Source organism: Hyla sarda, chromosome 4 (genome assembly GCF_029499605.1).
Source record: "Hyla sarda isolate aHylSar1 chromosome 4, aHylSar1.hap1, whole genome shotgun sequence".
NCBI classification, from domain to species: Eukaryota; Metazoa; Chordata; class Amphibia; order Anura; family Hylidae; genus Hyla; species Hyla sarda.
In genome coordinates this window covers 321,249,959-321,268,320 of record NC_079192.1, presented here as the reverse complement: position 1 = coordinate 321,268,320, position 18,362 = coordinate 321,249,959, and the positions used below count along the sequence as shown (strand labels likewise).

The window sequence follows — 18,362 nt, the reverse complement described above, 5'->3', positions numbered from 1 at the left end:
TCATGGTGTTAGAAAACAATTCAGTGAAGTTATGACCCTTACATACTATGTCGTCACCTGGTGTTTAAAGGGTATAGTACTATGCACATCCCTTTAATGTGCTGGTGGACACACATGCTCGGTCACTCACTCCACAGCCAGTTTTCTGCATAGTGATTCTCTATTTATTGCAGAGCAGCCATTAGAAATGTCCTCGTGATCAGGGAAGGATCATAGCATTTGCTAAAGAAAAAGAAACACGGGGGCACTCACATGTCTTGAATCAGTTGCTGGCTTCTTTATTCAGGGTGCAAAGGAACACATGTTCTGGCAGGGCGCCAGGAGAGAATGTGTGGTCACGATAGCTATTTCGTGCCGATCCCGTGACCTGAGGAAGTGCCAGGATCGGCACAAAATAGATAGTGACCACACGCTCTCTCCTGGCGCCCCTTCAGAACATGTGTTCCTTTGCAAAGAAGCTAGCAACTGATTAAAGACATGTGAGTGCTCCTGTGTTTCTTTTTCTTCAATATTTATGATTGCCTTTTCTCTATATGGCTGGAGCACCTGTTAGGATCAGAATTGGCAGAGGTGCAGTCCCGCCGCTGCTTCATCCATGAGATCCATAGCACTATTAACATTGTTTTACCAGTGCCAGCACCTGTTTCTCCTGCTGCAAACCAGTTAGCGCTTAATCAAAATATAGACAAAGTAAAGAGAAACCATGTCGGCATATCTCTTGAATTCAACTGCCAGCGAGGGACCGTCTCAAGCCCTCAAGCTGGTAACCAGTTCCATTACTCCTATCTAGAGTAACCGGTGGCGTGCACTTTCGCACTGGCGAAGAGACTGGCTGACTTCTAGCCCAGCGCTGGTGTATATTTGTTTTAGATGTTTAACTAACAGACCCTGATAGCACATTTGATACTTCTTATGCTTAAAAACTCCCCTGATGACGTCGGGAGAACCAGTCACCCGGAATGGAGTGATTTTTAGAGAAAGTCTTTATGAGACGCTCTATGCTGTCCGTGATGTGCTTTTGATCTAATACCAGCACCCCGTAGCAGTAATACTACTTTTTTCTTAACAGCTCTTACAATTGAAAGCAGTACCTTATATACAGCACTTGAAACACTGAGTTTGCTTTATATTTTTTATATAACCAATAAAAGGTAGATTTTAGGCACCTTTTTACAATGGTGTCGGTCAGCTGATGTTATATTCATTATTTAAGCAAAGAGGATTTGATATATCGGTCGTGTATAGGACCTTATCATTTGTTAGAATTAGTCTGTGATTTACAGATCACCTCCTCCTTCTCCCTGCAGAATGACATCTACACAGGGTACAAACCTTGCCTAATGCTCTATCCCATAGACGTGAATAAGTCTTCTGCAGACTACAGTTTCCTTAATCTATGTGGTTGCTGTAAACCATATGTTTGATTTCTGGTCATAGAGCAGAGTAGCAGTTCAGACAACATTGCTTTCTATATAAAAAATATAGCTGTAACATTGCCTTATAGAACCTCACACGAACAATGGCCTGTAGGGCAAGGTGTGGAACAGGATGTAGAGTGTATTCTGTTATTTATGGATACTGCAGTAAAAGCAGAGCATGCTGCCAGTTAAACAAAGCTTAATAGCCTTAAAATAAATATTGCTGCGGACTATGGCTTCTATGTGATGCAATAAGATCTCATTAATTGGTATTAAAGTACAACATATAACCTAGGTGAGTGTTTCCCAACCAGGGGGCCTACAGCTGTTGCAAAACTACAACTCCCAGCTTGGAGTTGTAGTTATGCAACAGCTGGAGGCATCCTGGTTGGGAAATGCTGACCTAGGTTTTGACAGGAATGGATTATATATTATGTCTCGGAACACACTATCCACTATACTATGTACTTTACTGTTACAGAATATTACAATAGTTTCTTGCTTTTAGGATTTCTGTAGCTTTAAATGTTAACTTCAGATAAGACTGTGTTATACTAATAGGATTCTATCCTTTATATCTGAAGATGATGATAGTGTACACATGGCTCCCATATGAGTCTTCATACATATGAGTGCGGGATGGGTGGGCTTATTGGAGCAGAGGGGGCGCAGGCAGGGAAGCTCAGAACACCGGCCTCTGCCTCCATTGCGCAAAGGCGGTTAATTAACCCATTTGCAACGGACCCTAATACAACATGTATCTCCAGAATTGGACCATGCATCCTTGTTGAGTAATACATCATTTTAATCCAGTTAACTAACCCACACTATAATCTTGTTTATTGGGTTAAAGGGGTATTCCGGTGAAAAACAATGTTTTCATATGAACTGGCTCCAGAAAGTTAAACAGGTTTGTAAATTATTTCTATTAAAACATCCTAATCCATCCAGTACTTATGGATGAAGTTGAGTTGTTCTTTTCTGTCTGACAACAGTGCTCTCTGCTGACACTTCTGTCTGTCTTAGGAACTTTCCAGAACAGGAGAGGTTTGCTATAGGGGTTTGCTCCTACTCTGGACAGTTCCTGAGACAGACAGGGGTGTCAGCAGAGAGCACTGTTATCAGACAGAAAAGAACAACTCAACTTCAGCAGCTAATAAGTACTGGATGAATTAAAATGTTTTAATAGAAGTAATTTACAAATCTGGAAATCACCTGAATACCCCTTTTAAGTGCTGGTGAAACAGGTGTTAGATTCACTTGATATCTATGTAGGTGGGATTCTGTGTGGATCCAATACGTCTTTTTAAAAGCTTTCTGGTTCAGTGCACTAAATCCCACATATATTTAGAGAATTCAAAATAAAAACTGTTCACCCGCAACTACAAATGGAAAGCAAATGAACACGGATGCATTTTGAACTGTTTCAGTTCGTACTTATGGTATAACCTCATGCCATGTATGAAACGTGTCAGTGGTTGTTTGTATTTGTATGCAGTTCTACTGTATAGGATTTTATTCATGAAGTAATAAAGTGTTAACTTTGTATACCTATCTGGAGCCAGAGACCAGAGTTTTTTCTTCTGTACATGCTCCTAAAGAAAATATAGACAGTATGACTTACATACATTTTTTTTATTTTCTACCTTGACTTTACAGGACTACCCAGGGATCACCCAGAGAGCTATCATTCCTTTATGTGGAATAATTTTTTTAAGCATATAGATATCATTCCTGAGAATGCTCAAATCTTGGATGGAAATGCTCCAGATCTTCAGACCGAATGTGACTTATTTGAAGAAAAAATTAAGGCTGCTGGCGGAATAGAATTATTTGTTGGAGGTATGAAAATAAGCAGGTAGCTGTCCATTGTTTTTCTATGAATGGTACTGTGCCAGGGGCTGCACTGCTGGTTGGTGGAGGGCATTTGTTGGGCTACCCCCTATAATAAAGGGGTATTTCGGCTTTATACATCTTATCCCCTATCCAAATGATAAGGGATAAGATGTATGATCGCAGGGGTCCCGCTGCTGGGGACCCCCACGATCTCGGTGCAGCCCCCGGCATTATGTGACTGCCATAGATATGGCCATAGATATTAATGGAGGGGGCGTGGCGTGACGTCACTAGGGGGTGTGGCCGTGACGTCACCTCCCCATCTCGGAGGCAGCGCCCGGCACAGAATGCCGGGGGCTGCCCAGAGATCGTGGGGGTCCACAGCGGCAGGACCCCTGCGATCATACAGCTTATCCTTTTGGATAGGGGATAAGAATTATAAAGCCGGAATACCACTTTTAATGGTGTATCCTAAAAATAAGCAATCAGTGTAAACTCCTGTAAAACTCTTAAATGAATTTACTATTGTTAAATTGTTGGGGAATGCCTAAATTACACATACCACTCCCCATTAGCCACATTTTGTCCCATCCCTTGGTTTAACTTGATTGACAAGTGTATACTATGTAAGTGCTGGAAGAAAAAAAGTCATCTGGGGGAACCTTTATCAATTATTTAAAATAACAAGAGGCAGTGTCAACCAGGCTGGTGTAGCATTCAGAACTGTCCTTTTAAGGGCCCCACTTTCATGTCAAAATCCATATGAGCTCAGGAAGCTGACAATGGCAGAAGCAGTCGAGGGAGTAATAATGGAGCAGAGGAGTGTACAGAGACGACTGTAATAAGTCTATTACAATGTCAGCATCTAGACAGCATCAGGACCTTGTAGTCAACACAGTAGTACAGCATCTATATACTAGACTTCTAACTAATCTGGAATAATGGACAGTGCGCAGAACCCTTGTTCAGGTCCCATAAAACCACTGGGTTTCTCAGAACCGGGATGGTAAACACTTTCCACTTGTTGTAATTGTTTAAAGGGGTTTATCTTGTCATGTATCCTTTTGTCATAATCCCTGACTATGCCAGGACCCTGCTGCTTAGGACTTCTTAAAATGAAGTGTCCACTTAGGTAGTCACTGGCAACAGTGGTGACCTGCCTCATGCAGTGATAGACTGAGTGGGCAAGGGCTGTTATGGGGAGGGTATGGAGACAATTTAGGGGACTAACAGTATTGTTGCATTTTTGTTATAGGGATTGGGCCTGATGGTCATATAGCTTTCAATGAACCAGGGTCCAGTCTGGTATCCAGAACTAGGGTAAAGACACTGGCCATGGACACCATATTGGCTAATGCACGTTTTTTTGACAACAATCTCTCAAAAGTTCCCACAATGGCTCTGACTGTTGGCGTAGGAACAGTGATGGATGCAAAAGAGGTAATGCGTCGGTGACCATGTATTTTTCATTAAAGTAGATATACACTCTTTCTATTTTTTTTTTCTGTGCCGATTCTAGATGAATGAATGTATAGAACTTAATCTTGTATCATTTCTATAGGTGATGATACTCATCACAGGGGCACATAAGGCCTTTGCCCTATACAAGGCTATAGAAGAAGGTGTAAACCACATGTGGACAGTGTCTGCTTTCCAGCAGCACCCAAGTACAGTGTTTGTTTGTGATGAAGATGCAACGCTAGAGCTGCGAGTGAAGACTGTAAAATATTTTAAAGGTATATTTTTATTATCTTACTAAGAAGTTTCATTCCTGATAACACATTCTAAATGATTAATGTCAATATATTATAGGAAATCTGCATCAGAATCCCCTGCAATTCATGTTCCAAACTGCTGACGAGGTTAGATAGCTGTTAGGGCCCGGAGACACATGAGGGTTATCAAAGCCTGTGGAGAGTAAAAGGGGTGCAGTTGGCCTTAGCTACTAATCCTTGCTGCTTTAATTTTTAAAACGACCTTAGAAAAGTCAAAGAAGTAATCTGGTTGCTACGGGCAACTGGTCAACTTTTCCTCTGTACAGGTTTCAAGAAGTCTCCCCCATGGTACATATATATATTTGTCTGTACTTCCATAATGTAGAAAAATGTTTTTATTTGGTGCCAATTGTAAGAGGCGTTCCCAATCACCTGAAGTGCTGGGGACTGGAACGGCTACTTATCCCCTCCCTTCCATACCTGTCAGGGCTCCGCTTCTTGTGTTTCCAAATCTTGTTTCTGCGCAAAGCGTACAATTTGTGCACAGATGCGAGATTTGGAAATGGCTGACTGTCAATTAGGCCAAGTTAATAAACTTTCCAATATATATTAAATATTTCAGGTAAAGACTACTTAGTAGGTTACAGTGTCCTAAATGTAGACAGTGCAAGGCCATGAAGGAAAAACCTGGATTCATAGTCCTATCACACAGAGGCTGTACACGGAAAGATTAAGGACAGGATAGCACGTTTGTCAAGATTTGTATTTAGCTTAGTACAGTGAGAATTGGCTTATTTTTTTGATTGAATCCTTTTACAATGGCATAAAATGTAAAATGTGTCAGTGTTGTGTTCCCATCCATATAAATCATAAAATCTTACAGTAAATAAAACAAAACTTTTACAATAAATTCAATGAAATAGTGTTCTCAAATATTAAAGACAGAAAAGTACACAGATTGAAATTCTTTAGGCCTTCTAAGCGGCCAACTATGCCCCAAATAGGAAGGGTTGCACAACCCCCCCCCCCCAATTAAGTGCAGTCCAAAGATGTCCAAATCCCGGGGTTAAGCAAAAACCGTACACAAATAACTGATCAATCGGTTGTCTCACCCTTCCAGATATATGAGGGTCACCCAGCGAAACGGTGCTCGCAGCATGAACAGCAGGTCCCGGCTATTGTTTGCAAAATTTCTGTTTTCTCTTTAACTTCCCTACACAAATAAAAAAATTTTGGGTTTGCCGTACATTTTATGGTAAAATAAGTGTAATTACAAAGTACAATTGGTCACGCAAAAAACAAGCCCTCATATGGGTCTGTGGATGTAAATTTAAGAGTCCTGATTTTTAGAAGGCAAAGAGGAAAAAACAAAAATGCAAAAATAAAATTGGCCGCTGTCCTTAAAGGGATACTACACTGGAAAACATTTTCTTTTTAATCAAATGGTGCCAGAGAGTTAAACAGATTTGTAAATTACTTCTATAAAAAATCTTAATCCTTCCAGTACTAATCAGCTGCTGTATACTACAGAGGAAGTTCTCTTTTCTTTTAGAATTTCCTTTCTGTCTGACCACAGTGCTCTCTGCTGACACCTCTGTCCATGTCAGGAACTGTCCAGACCAGGAGAGGTTTGCTATGAGGATTTGCTCCTGCTATGGACAGTTCCTAAAATTAACAGAGGTGTCGGCAGAGAGCACTGTGGTCATACAAAGGAAATTCAAAAAGAAAAGAACTTCCTCTGTAGTATACAGCAGCTGATAAGTACTGGAAGGATTAAGATTTTTAAATAGAAGTAATTTACAAATCTGTCTAACTTTCTGGCACCAGTTAAAAAAAATAAAATAAAAAATGTTTTCCAGTGGAGTACCCCTTTTAACCCCTTAAGAACAATGTACGTACTCCTACGCCCCCGTTTCCGAGTCCTTAAGGACCGAGGACGTAGGAGTATGTCCTGTCCATTCCCGGCCTCCCGCCGCTAGCCGGAGGGGAGCCGGTGCCTGATGCCTGCTGATATCGATCAGCAGGCATCGCGGCATATCGCCCAGGGGGGCCAATTCAGCCCAGCGATCTGCGGCGATTCCGGGTCAATCGGGTCTCCAGTGACCCGGAATTACTGGCTGATCGGGGCCGTCAGACAGCCATAGCCAGCAGAACAGCCATATCCAGCAGGGGTGAGTTGGCACTGGTGCCACCTCACGATCGCCCTGATTCGTCGGCCGGTTCACCGGCCGACCAATCAGGGCACCTGCTGCGGGTGTCACTTCCCCAACCCGATCCGATAGCCTTAAGCTCATAGCTCATGGTATTTACACTTTTCATACGCTCTCGCTGTTCATTCATTCATAGCATTTATGCTGCATGTGCACTCGTGGCGTTCGTGCTGCGCATGCACTCGTGGCATTTGTTTTCATGCGCTCATAGCTGTCGTGTTGCGCGGGCGCACGTGGCGTATGAGTTTTATGCACCCATAGGCCCTGATTTACTAAGAGTGTTGTGTAGGTTTCTTTGTGGGTTTTAATTCCCTACACTTTGCTTTTTTTTTTACACATGCTCTGATCTGTAGGATTTTCCTCAGCTGAAATCCACCACATTTTCTGTGGAAACTTTAGTAAATATGTTGGGATTTTGTGAAAATGTTGGGAACACACCCCTTTTCTGTGACCACTCCCCTTTTCCCAGCGGTCATGCCCCTTTTACGTGTTTTCTTAGAAAAATGGAGCGTTAGTTGGGGTTTTTTCAATTCAGGCGCAATTTCAGGCACAGACAGAATTTAAGGCGCATATTCTGGCGCAGGCAGAATTTCAGGCGCAATGCGCCCGAAATTGGTGCACAACCCAACAAAACATGTAGTAAATGAGGGCCATAGCGTTTGTGCTGTACATGCGCCCGTGGCATTTGTGCAGTGCATACGCCCATAGTATTTCGGCTCACAGTGTTCGGCATCTGTGCTGTGCATACATTCATATCAGTCATACGGTACATATGCTCATAGCACTTATATGGCGCATACGCTTATAGTTTCATACTGTGCATGCATTAGTATTCTGTATATACAATCACAGCTTATACGGTACTTTTGCTCATATAGTTTATACAGTATATGTTTATATTTTACAGTACTTTCACGCCTACCGGTACATACGCTGATTTGCTTTACAGGTTACATATGCTTATAGCATTCATACTGGTTATAGGCTCATAGTATTTTTTTACGGTACATAAATTACGTAGCATTTATTTCGGGCATACATTTATAAGAATTATACTGCTATATTGTGAGCATTGATGTAACTTTGTGTTTTTTTTTTTTTTTTTTTTACACTGTGCAGTCATACGCAGCATTTTAGCTTTACATTAGTCGTGTGTCCATGACTATTTACAGACGTTAAATTTACATGCATACTCTTGTTAGGTTCATAATCTTTACATTAAATAGCACACTTAGACTACTACAGCTGTCATCCCACTTGTTATACATTGTTGAAATCACGCATATATTTTCAGTTGTGTTGTTATGTATGTCAGTTTCAGCAGAAGTTCCGACTATTTATTACTACAGCTGATATTATATTTAGCAATAAAACATTAGTATCATGTACATCATCAAGTCAGTCTGGCCTATTTGTCAGCATTTGGATCAACTTCTCATGTTACTTGCAGCATCTACCTTACAACCTTTTCCAAGGATCTGCACTACCCTAGTAGTTGTGGACATAGTGATATTCGTCACAGCTGCAGGGGCACGATCTGAGTACTTACTGTTATTGACTTGTTTTTAGAATATCAACATCATGACACACAAGCAGTTGTATACTCGTCATACCTGTCACGTCTGCAGGGGGATGCTTTGCTTAATTGTTGCTACTGACATGTCTTCAGAGCAACAACATCACGACACACAGGTGGTTGTATACCTGTTATACCTGGCACATCTGCAGGGGGATGCACTGCCTAGTTATTGTTACTGACACGCTTTCAGAACAATAACTTAGCAATAGCTTCATGGCACACAGGTGTTTGCACTGTCACGTCTATAGGTACGGAAGATCTGTCTAGTCTACAGGCACCATGGTTCACGTAAAGAACTGTCACGTCTACAGGTATGATGGTTATGCAAAGATCTGTCATGTCTACAGGCATGATGGAGGTGAAGGGATCGGTCTCTCGCAGCAGGACGCCACTCCTGAGACCAATTTGAGTCGAAAGCTTGGCAGTTTAAGGTATGGCTTAGTCTTCAGGTAAGGTGATTATTCGAGTGTAGTTTGATTTACAGGCGATATGGTGCCACACGGTTATCACCAAAGGTCTGTTATGTAGATGATGTTGTGTGTTATTTTGGTAACAGTTTATTTTTGCTGCTTAATAGCAGGGACTTGGATAGCTTCATTTTATGCCTGACAGGTATCTATTAGTTCACTCTTGCAATAATGTCATAGGCAAGTATGTTAACGAGGCATATCCGCTAGTATGTCGGCCTGATCCTTTTTCAGTGCCGTCTCGTTTATTACAGAGTGGGCGTGACTACCACAGCCCTTCTGTACTAGGCATCGATTATTAGGATAGCTAGTTCGCAGATTCTATATTTTCTGTCCCAAGTTAGTCTAAGGCTGCATTCACACCTCGTTTTCACTGTACTGGTGCTGGATCCGGCTTGGGGAGGGGAAAACTGGACACTCCCGTACCAGCTGAAATCCATTTACTTTGTGACTCCGGTCGGCTCATTTTTGACCCGTATTCAGTTTTGTGACTGGAACTAAGACCGTAATAAACTACAGTTTTGGGTCCGGTCACAAAACTGGATATGGGTCAAAAATGAGCCGACCGGAGTCACCGTTTGACTCCGGTCAGCTCATTAAAGTAAATGGATTTCAGCGCTGGTCCGGGTGGGGTACGGGAGCGCACGGTTTTCCCCTCCCCCAGCCGGATCCAGCCTTAATCCAGCCTTAATTGGGCTTTATGTTAGGGTTGTGGTATTGGTTCATGATTATAAATTCTCTTATTTTTCCTTCTTGGTTGACTTTTTGCCCACTAAAGGCGTGCCCTCCATCGCGGTTAAGGGCACAAATCTGACCGCCTTGTTAATTTTTTAACCCCTTAAGGACGCAGGGGGTACCTGTATGCCCAGAGTCCGCTCCCTTCCTTTAACAAGGGGCAACGGCGTGGCCCCCTGTCATAGTGGCCGGGACCCGTGGCTAATAGCACGCGGCACGGATCGCGGTGCCGCGCGCTATTAACCCTTTAGACACGGCGTTCAAAGGGAAAGTAAACTGCTCCCAGCTAGCTCAGGGGGACTGTTTGGGACCGCCGCGACGAAATCGCGACGTCCTGAACAGCTGGCAGACACAAGGAGTGACCTTGCCTTCCTCCTGCAACGCCGATCGCCGAATGATTGCTCAGTGCCTGAGATCCAGGCATGAACAGTCAAGCCGCAGAATCATCGATCAATGGTATCCTATGAGACGCCATTGATCAATGTAAAAGATCAGTTAGTGCAGTATTATAGCCACTAGAGGGGGCTATAACACTGCAAAAAAAAGTGAAAAAAAAGTTGATAAAGATCATTTAACCCCTTCCCTGATAAAAGTAAAAATCACCCCCCTTTTCCCAATAAAAAAAAAAAAAAAAAAAGTGTCAATAAAAATAAATGTGTGTTGCCGCGTGCGGAAATGTCCAAATTGTAAAAATATATAATTAATTAAACCGCACGGTCAATAGCGTACGCGCAAAAAAATCATGGAAAGATTAATAAAAAGCGATCAAAAAGTCCGATCAATACAAAAAGGATACCGGTAAAAACTTCAGATCATGGTGCAAAAATTAGCCCTCATACTGCCCCGTATGAGGAAAAATAAAAAAAGTTATAGGGGTCAGAAGATGACCATTTTAAATATATCAATTTTCCTGCATGTAGTTATGATTTTTGCCAGAAGTACGACAAAATTAAACCTATATTAGTAGGGTATCATTTTAATCGTATGGACCTACAGAATAAAGAGGTGTCATTTTTAACGAAAAATGTACTGCGTAGAAATAGAAGCCCCCAAAATTACAAAATGACGTTTTTTCTTCAATTTTGTCGCACAGTGATTTTTTTTTTTTTCTGTTTCGCTGTAGATTTTTGGGTAAAATGACTGAGGTCATTGCAAAGTAGAATTGGTGGCGCAAAAACTAAGCCATCATATGGATTTTTAGGTGCAAAATTGAAAGAATTCTGATTTTTTAAAGGTAAGGAGGGAAAAATGAAAGTGCAAAACGGAAAAACCCTCAGTCCTTAAGGGGTTAATGTATTTCATACAGGTATGTATGTATCGTTGTAATCACGAGCATGAGTGTGAAGCCCCAATCACAAGTATTAATTAAGCCTATCATGCTGTATTTGTGTGAGGGCCGTGAGTATTTTCCGCCCCTGCACTTCTAGGCAGGGCGTAAAGGAGTTGTGGGTAGGGAGCGGGGGTATATAACGCCCCTGCACCTACCGGTATGTGATGTTTTGCGGACCCCTCCCAACCCTCCCCTTTTTCAATGTATTCCATTACAGGGTATGCCCACTAAAGGTGTGCCTCCGTCATGGTTATGGGCACAATCCGCCTTGTTAAGTTTTTATTGTCTTTCATACAGGTATGTATGTATCGTTGTAATTACAAGCAAGTGTGAAGCCCCGAGCACAGACATATTAAATAGCCAATAAGTGTATTTTGACTTGGAAATGCACCATTTAGTGTGCAACGCTAAATTGACTCCAAAATAGTGGCTGAACAGCACTAAAGAATGAATGAAGAAAGAATTCCAGCTCTTTCTAAGGCTCTGTTAAGGCTAGGTTAACATAGCCGTTTGCATCTGACCCAGGGTCCGGTGTTAGTTTGGCTCCTTTTTGTTTTATTTTTTTTAAACTAAATGGACCCTGAAATGGGTCCGATGCAAATGGCTACTGCCACTACCATTCACTTGCATGGGGTCCATTGGTGATCCGGTAATTATATAGGAGTTTAGCAGAGAAGAAAATACAGTAGAATCTCCCAATATCGGACACTCACAGGGAATAAAAAAGTGTCTGCTATCGAGAGATGTCCCCTATTGGGGGGGAAAAAAGGCTCAAAAATCTATCTAAATGACCGAATACTGTACTGTACTCAATCTGGAGTGTAAATACCTATAAAATATGATAAAATATTACAGTAGAATCTCCCAGTGCCGTTTAATCACCTTATCAACCCCCTCTACCATTTCATCCTCCCTTTATTTGCTGTGCCATTTTATTCCCGCTGTGCCATTTTTATTCTCCCTGTGCCTTGTCAAATTACCTTCTGTGCAAATTCATCACCCCCCTTTTTACCACCCCATGTGCCATTTCTTCCTCCGTGCCATTTCATTCCCCCTTTATCCCCATGTGCCACTTTATTCCATCTGTGCCAATCATGCCTCCTCAGCAGGCTCAGCAGCAGGGGCTTTCAGGGGGTTTGACTTTTTCCTGACTTCCTCTGCGCTCCACTTACTGAGAGCAGCAGCATTGGCTACGGGCACTGACAAGTGATGTCCGTTGTTCACAGCCTCTTAGTGAGTGCAGTGCAGAGGACATCAGGAGAATGTCAAACCTGCAAAGAGGAGGAGGGAGGATGGAAGAGGAAAAGTGATGTGGCATAAGGGGGGGGGGGGAAGATTAAGGGGAAAAGATGTGGCACAGGGGGTAATAAAGGGGGGGGATGGTTTGATACAGGGGGAATAAAGTGGCACGGCGGATCAGGGGGAAGGGGGGGGGGGGGTGAATGATGTGGCCAGGGGACATACAGAAGCAGGAGACCACTGTTTAAACAGATATTGCATTGCATTGATAGGACTTATTGATCGCTTTTTATTCATTTTTAAATGATATAAAAGTTACCAAAAATGCCCTTTTTTTGCGCGTACGCCATTGACCGAGCGGTTTAATTAACAATATATTTTTATAATTCGGACATTTCCGCATGCGGTGATACCATATATGTTTATTTTTATTTACACAGTTTTTTTTTTATGGGAAAAGGGGGGTGATTCAAACTTTTAATAGGGGAGGGGTTAAATGATCTTTATTGACTTTTTTTATTCACTTTTTTTTTTTGCAGTGTTATAGCTTCCATAGGGACCTATAACACTGCACACACTGATCTTTCACATTGATCACTGGTTTCTCATAGGAAACCAGTGATCGATGATTCTGCCACTTGACTGCTCATGCCTGGATCTCAGGCACTGAGCAGTCATTCGGCGATCGGACAGCGAGGAGGCAGGTAGGGACCCTCCAGCTGTCCTGCAAGCTGTTCGGGATGCCGCGCTATTAGCGGCGGGTCCCGGCTTCACTATGACACCGGGCCCGCCGTGATATGATGCGGGGTTACCGTGTAACCCCGCGTTATATCACGGGAGCAGGACCAAGGACGTACCGGTATGTCCTTGGTCCTTAAGGGGATACTTGATTTTCAATATGGCATGCGCAGTAAACTTTACACAGGAAACCATAAATCATTTGCATAGTCAGCAGAAACTTGGATACAAAGATACATAGCTTAAACTGACATATAATGAACCATTGTTTCAAGGACACATCTGTGGTAGAAAAAGATAAAAGTTTCGGCATCCTGCGTCCTTGAAGATAAGACACCAATTGTCTCTAGTCCATAATTTCAGGAGTTATGTAGAAAAAACAAAAATGATAGAATGCAGTCACTTAGACCAAGAATATGGAGCCTTTGAATTACAAAATGGAGTCTCTTCTGCCCAATTCCATCACCACCCCACACATGTAAGGCAAGTAAAGTACTTAAGGCATAACTTGGCATCACAGGCACAATAGTGAAAAGTTATTAAAACCTGGAATACCCCTTTTAATATACTTTACTTTACACATGGTGACCTACTCAAGAAAAGAAATGGTAGAAATGTTTATATAGATATTCATGCGACATGCCTGTAGGCAGTTATGTTATCTCTGCTGGGCAATGTTCATGAAGGGAAGGGGAGACCAAGGAATAACCTAATTCTGCATGCCTGACATTGACTTGGACTGTAAAAGAAACAAAATGTATACCATGAAGTGTTGTACTATAATGGCTCAAAAGATTCTGATTCCAATCCGTAATTTTTGTTGTTCTACTCACTTGCATTCCCAAGCCCACAAATGCAGGAGTCCTAGGAGTCCGCTCCATTATAATGCTTAGCTGAGAAGTCCTCTCCACACAACAGCATGTCCTGTTTGCTGGCTTACAGCAGGAGATTGCAGTCAGAAGAAAGCTAAAGTTTCTTTAAAGGGGTACTCCGGTGAAAAACTATATAGTTTTTCACCGGAGTATATAAAAAATTATCAACTAGTGCCAGAATGTTAAACAGATTTGTAAATTACTTCTATTTAAAAATCTTAATCCTTCCAGTACTTATCAACTGCTGTATGCGCCACAGGAAGTTCTTCTCTTTTAAATTTATTTTCTCTCTGACCACAGTGCTCTCTGCCGACACCTCTGTCTGTCTCAGGAACTGTCAAGAGTAGGAGAGGTTTGGGGATTTGCTTCTGCTCTTGACAGTTCCTAAGACAGACAGAGGTGTCATCAGAGAGCAGTGTGGTCAGACAGAAAATAAATTTAAAAAGAAAAGAACTTCCTGTGGAGCATATAGCAGCTGATGAGTACTGGAAGGATTAAGATTTTTAAATAGAAGTAATTTACAAATCTGTTAAACTGTGCTAGGAGCTCGGTGCACCTAAAAAGAGGAGCCCCGCTCTTTGACACGTGCTGGCTATGACATAGACATTTATGCAGCTTGTATGTCTGAAATAAATGCTGATAGCAAAATTATGATTTCACTTCCTCCCCTGAAATCTTTATGGGGCTCTCAGCAGTTTTGGTAGCTCAAAACTGCTGTCTGATCCTTTTTAACTTATGATTCAATAAGAAAAAAAAAAAGTCTGAAGGCATAATGCTGATGTGAACAGAAGCTAACATCTGACTGCTGCTGTAAAACTGAAGCTAGGGAGTGGAGACACATGGATTTTACTTGCAAATATTTACAAAATGACTCTGCTCTATTATTATGTCTAGGAAAGGTTGCACCATAACCACATTGAAATGCAAATCTCCACAACGTAAAAATTCCAGTCATGTTCTGAATGTTTCTCTGAATGTTTGTGCTAGGACTTTTGTATTCTTCTGGAGTGTTTTCGACCTGATCACATACGGTACATAGTGATTTAACATATCTTCGGTTTATTGAAGACCTGTCACCCTGCCTAAATTACCTGTTTTAGTAAATACTTGTATTCCCAATAAAAATGTATAAAAAAAATTCTGGAATTTTTTTTTTCTCCTCTTTGTTGTTCCAATCCTATGCTATTCCTCTTGAAAATTTTTGAATAAATTGACAACTGCGCTTTATCTTTTACCATCTAAATATGTCCCTACAGTCTGGCATGGTCAGCACGGATTGGACTGTATCAGTATGTCTATGGACACGCCCCCAAATGGTAATGCCCATTTGTCAATTAATTCATAAATTTCTTGAAAGAGAAAGAAAAGCAGCACAACACAAAATTCTAAGAAAAAAAGCTCTAGACTTTTTACCTCATAAACATGCAAGTTACAATTTAAATTGGCACTCTCGTTAAAACAAATTTTTGCTATTGCACTCCCCATGGTAAATAAAAAATCTTTCTAATACACTTTGTTTAAAAAAAAAAATATTTTTTTGTGTGTTAAAAAAGCTGCCACTAGGTGTCTCCCTACTTGTCCAGAGCACATTTTCTCCCCATCTCTTGCACAGACTTTGGACTCCTGCTGGCCTGGCAGAAGTCCAAAATCAGGAAATGCTGAAAGGGGGGTGCAGCCTTAGCCAATCATAGCTAATCTGAACTGCTTTGGGCTGTGTGTAGTAGAGTAAGGGTATGTTCACACGAACGAATCCCCAGTGCGTATTACGCTGCGGATCCGCCCCTGAAGGACTGCTGTATGCTGCCTTTACAGGTGCCTGCTCGGAGTGGCAATATGCCACTACAAGCAGACACACTGCAATGTGCGAGTTGCTGTGCGCATGCTCAGTATACTCGCGCGGGAGCGGCCGTGATATGTGCGAGTACACCGAATGCGCAGCGACTTGCACATCGCTTCAGTGTGTCTGCGTGTTGCGACGTATTGCCTCTCCGAGCAGGCACCTGTAAAGGCAGCATACAGAGGTCCTTCAGCGGCGGATCCGCAGCGTAATACGCGCTGGGGATCTGCTTGTGTGAACGTACCCTTAGGGAGGAAGTTCTCCCCTGTATAGCTTCAAATTATGTCACGCCTGCTGGATAATGCTCCTCCCCAGTCTGTGAATCTAACTAAGACTGAGCAGAAAATACAGAGCAATATCAAGGTAGAAAACTAAAAAATTATAAAAATAAAGACGGGGGGTGGTTTATCACGATGGGGGCAGGGAACTGGTAGGGTTATAAAATTTAACAAGTTCATGATAGGTACTCTTTAAAGGAGATCTGTAGTGCAATATAACTTATCCCCTATCCGAAGGATTGGGATAAGTTATAAATCACGAAGGGGGCGTGTCTGCAGCGGCTTTCTGCTGGGGACGAAACTTCACTTCCTGCAGACTGCCGCGGCCCCGTCCAGGAGTTCCTGGGGGGCCCCAGCGCTCGGACCCCCCGCGATCTATAACTTATAAGTTATTTTGCGCTGGAATACTCCTTTAATAAAATAGATCGATCAAGAAACACACAGCTGTTTTTTTTTAAAGAAAACTACTAGTAGTGAAGACAATGGCCCTCATTTACTATTGCAAACCCGACATGTTTTGTCGGGCTGTGCGCCAGTTTCAGGCGCATTGCGCCTGAAATTCTGTCTGTGCCAGAATATGCGCCTGAAATTCTGTCTGCGTCTGAATTGAAAAAACCCCAACTAACTCTCCATTTTGCAAAGAAAACCCGGAAAGGGGGCGTGGTCATCGGGGAAAGGGGCCGTGGTCACAGAAAAGGGGTGTGTTCCCGACATTAAAAAAAAAAAAAAAAAAAAAAAATCCCAACATATTTACTACAAGTTTCCACATAAAATGTGGTGGATTTAAGCTGAGGAAAAACTCTACAGATCAGAGCATGTGTAAAAAAAAAAAAAAAGCAAAGTGTAGGGAAACCTTAGTAAATACTGTGGAAAATAAATTGTAGGGAATTAAACCCCACAAAGAAACCTACACAACACTCTTAGTAAATAAAGGCCAATGTAGAACCACAGTTATGGGGTTTTGTTGGTTGAAGAAGAAATATGCAAATCACTTGGAATTGGCAACAGATTATTTCTCTTTCTATTGTTAGTAGTTTTTCTTGTATCAAAACCAAAGATTGATGTCTGTGGCTTTTTATTTACAGGTTTATTACACGTTCACAATAAACTGGTTGATCCCCTGTACAGCATGAAGGAGAAAGGAACTGGAGTTGAACAGACTCCAAAGAAGCCATACAGTGACTAAGTAGCCCGGAGGAGCTCAAAGATGAAGAATCAGACTGTATACCTGTGCCGCTTAAAGAACATGGTTTGCTACCTCCCTGACCAGACAGTCAAGAGGAGTACTTAGTCGTCTACTACCCTTGGTGGACCATTATGATATCTCACCATCAGCAATATGAACTCTGTTGTTTATGCTGCGTTCACACAGTCTTATTGACAGTCCATGTAAGGGTGTATTCAGATGGTCGGGTTTTTAATTGCAATTGTTGAATACAAAACCAGGAGAAAAAAAAACATGAATGCATGAAACATATAAAGAGAAAACTAAGATTTCTCTTTTTAAAGATTTTACATTCAATAACTGCATTTAAAAACCACAATGTATGAACACTCCCTCTATATCTGACATGTTTTAGATAAATCTTTTGGACAATTTTTCTTGGGTGCAAATGGCAGCTTGACTATGTGTATTAACCAGAACAGAATGGTATGGATGTTTGATGTTGGTATTTTGGGTTACTAGACAGGCTAAATAGTGTTGGCCTAATATGGCTGCAAATAACAGACTTTACACAAATTAATATGACTGTGTGAATATAGCCTTAAACTAAGCCTTACTTTTTTTTCCTGAAGTCCACTTTGTAGGTGCAAAATATATCTTTGAAATATTACAAGTTTTATAATAGAAAAAAAATAAATATATTTGGTATTCCACTCTTTCTGTACAGTTAATTTTTTTTAAATTTTGACATGTCAAAGTTTTGGTTGTTCAGGGCTTCAGTGCGTGCGGAGACCCCTAACAATCATTAGAACTTGTCAGAAGAAACATGGGGGTAGCGGGCTTTGCTCCCGGGCTCTCGCCATTCTCTGTCCTGCTTTATAGGACAGCCCTATTATTAGTCTATAGGGCCATCAGGTGAAGCAGGATGGCAATGATTGCGAGG

General features: G+C 41.7%; 1 protein-coding gene across 1 annotated transcript in view; it reads left to right on the top strand.

Annotated features, from left to right (window-relative positions):
• GNPDA1 (glucosamine-6-phosphate deaminase 1) overlaps positions 1–18,159 on the top strand; it is a 41,467-nt gene extending 23,308 nt beyond the window's left edge. Inside the window, exons 4-7 of the mRNA XM_056574928.1 lie at positions 3,078–3,260; positions 4,510–4,694; positions 4,816–4,990; positions 17,340–18,159. Coding sequence (XP_056430903.1) covers positions 3,078–3,260; positions 4,510–4,694; positions 4,816–4,990; positions 17,340–17,440 — 644 coding nt within the window. The 3' untranslated portion in view covers positions 17,441–18,159. The remainder of the gene's footprint in view (positions 1–3,077; positions 3,261–4,509; positions 4,695–4,815; positions 4,991–17,339) is intronic.
• The last annotated feature ends 203 nt before the right edge of the window (positions 18,160–18,362 follow it).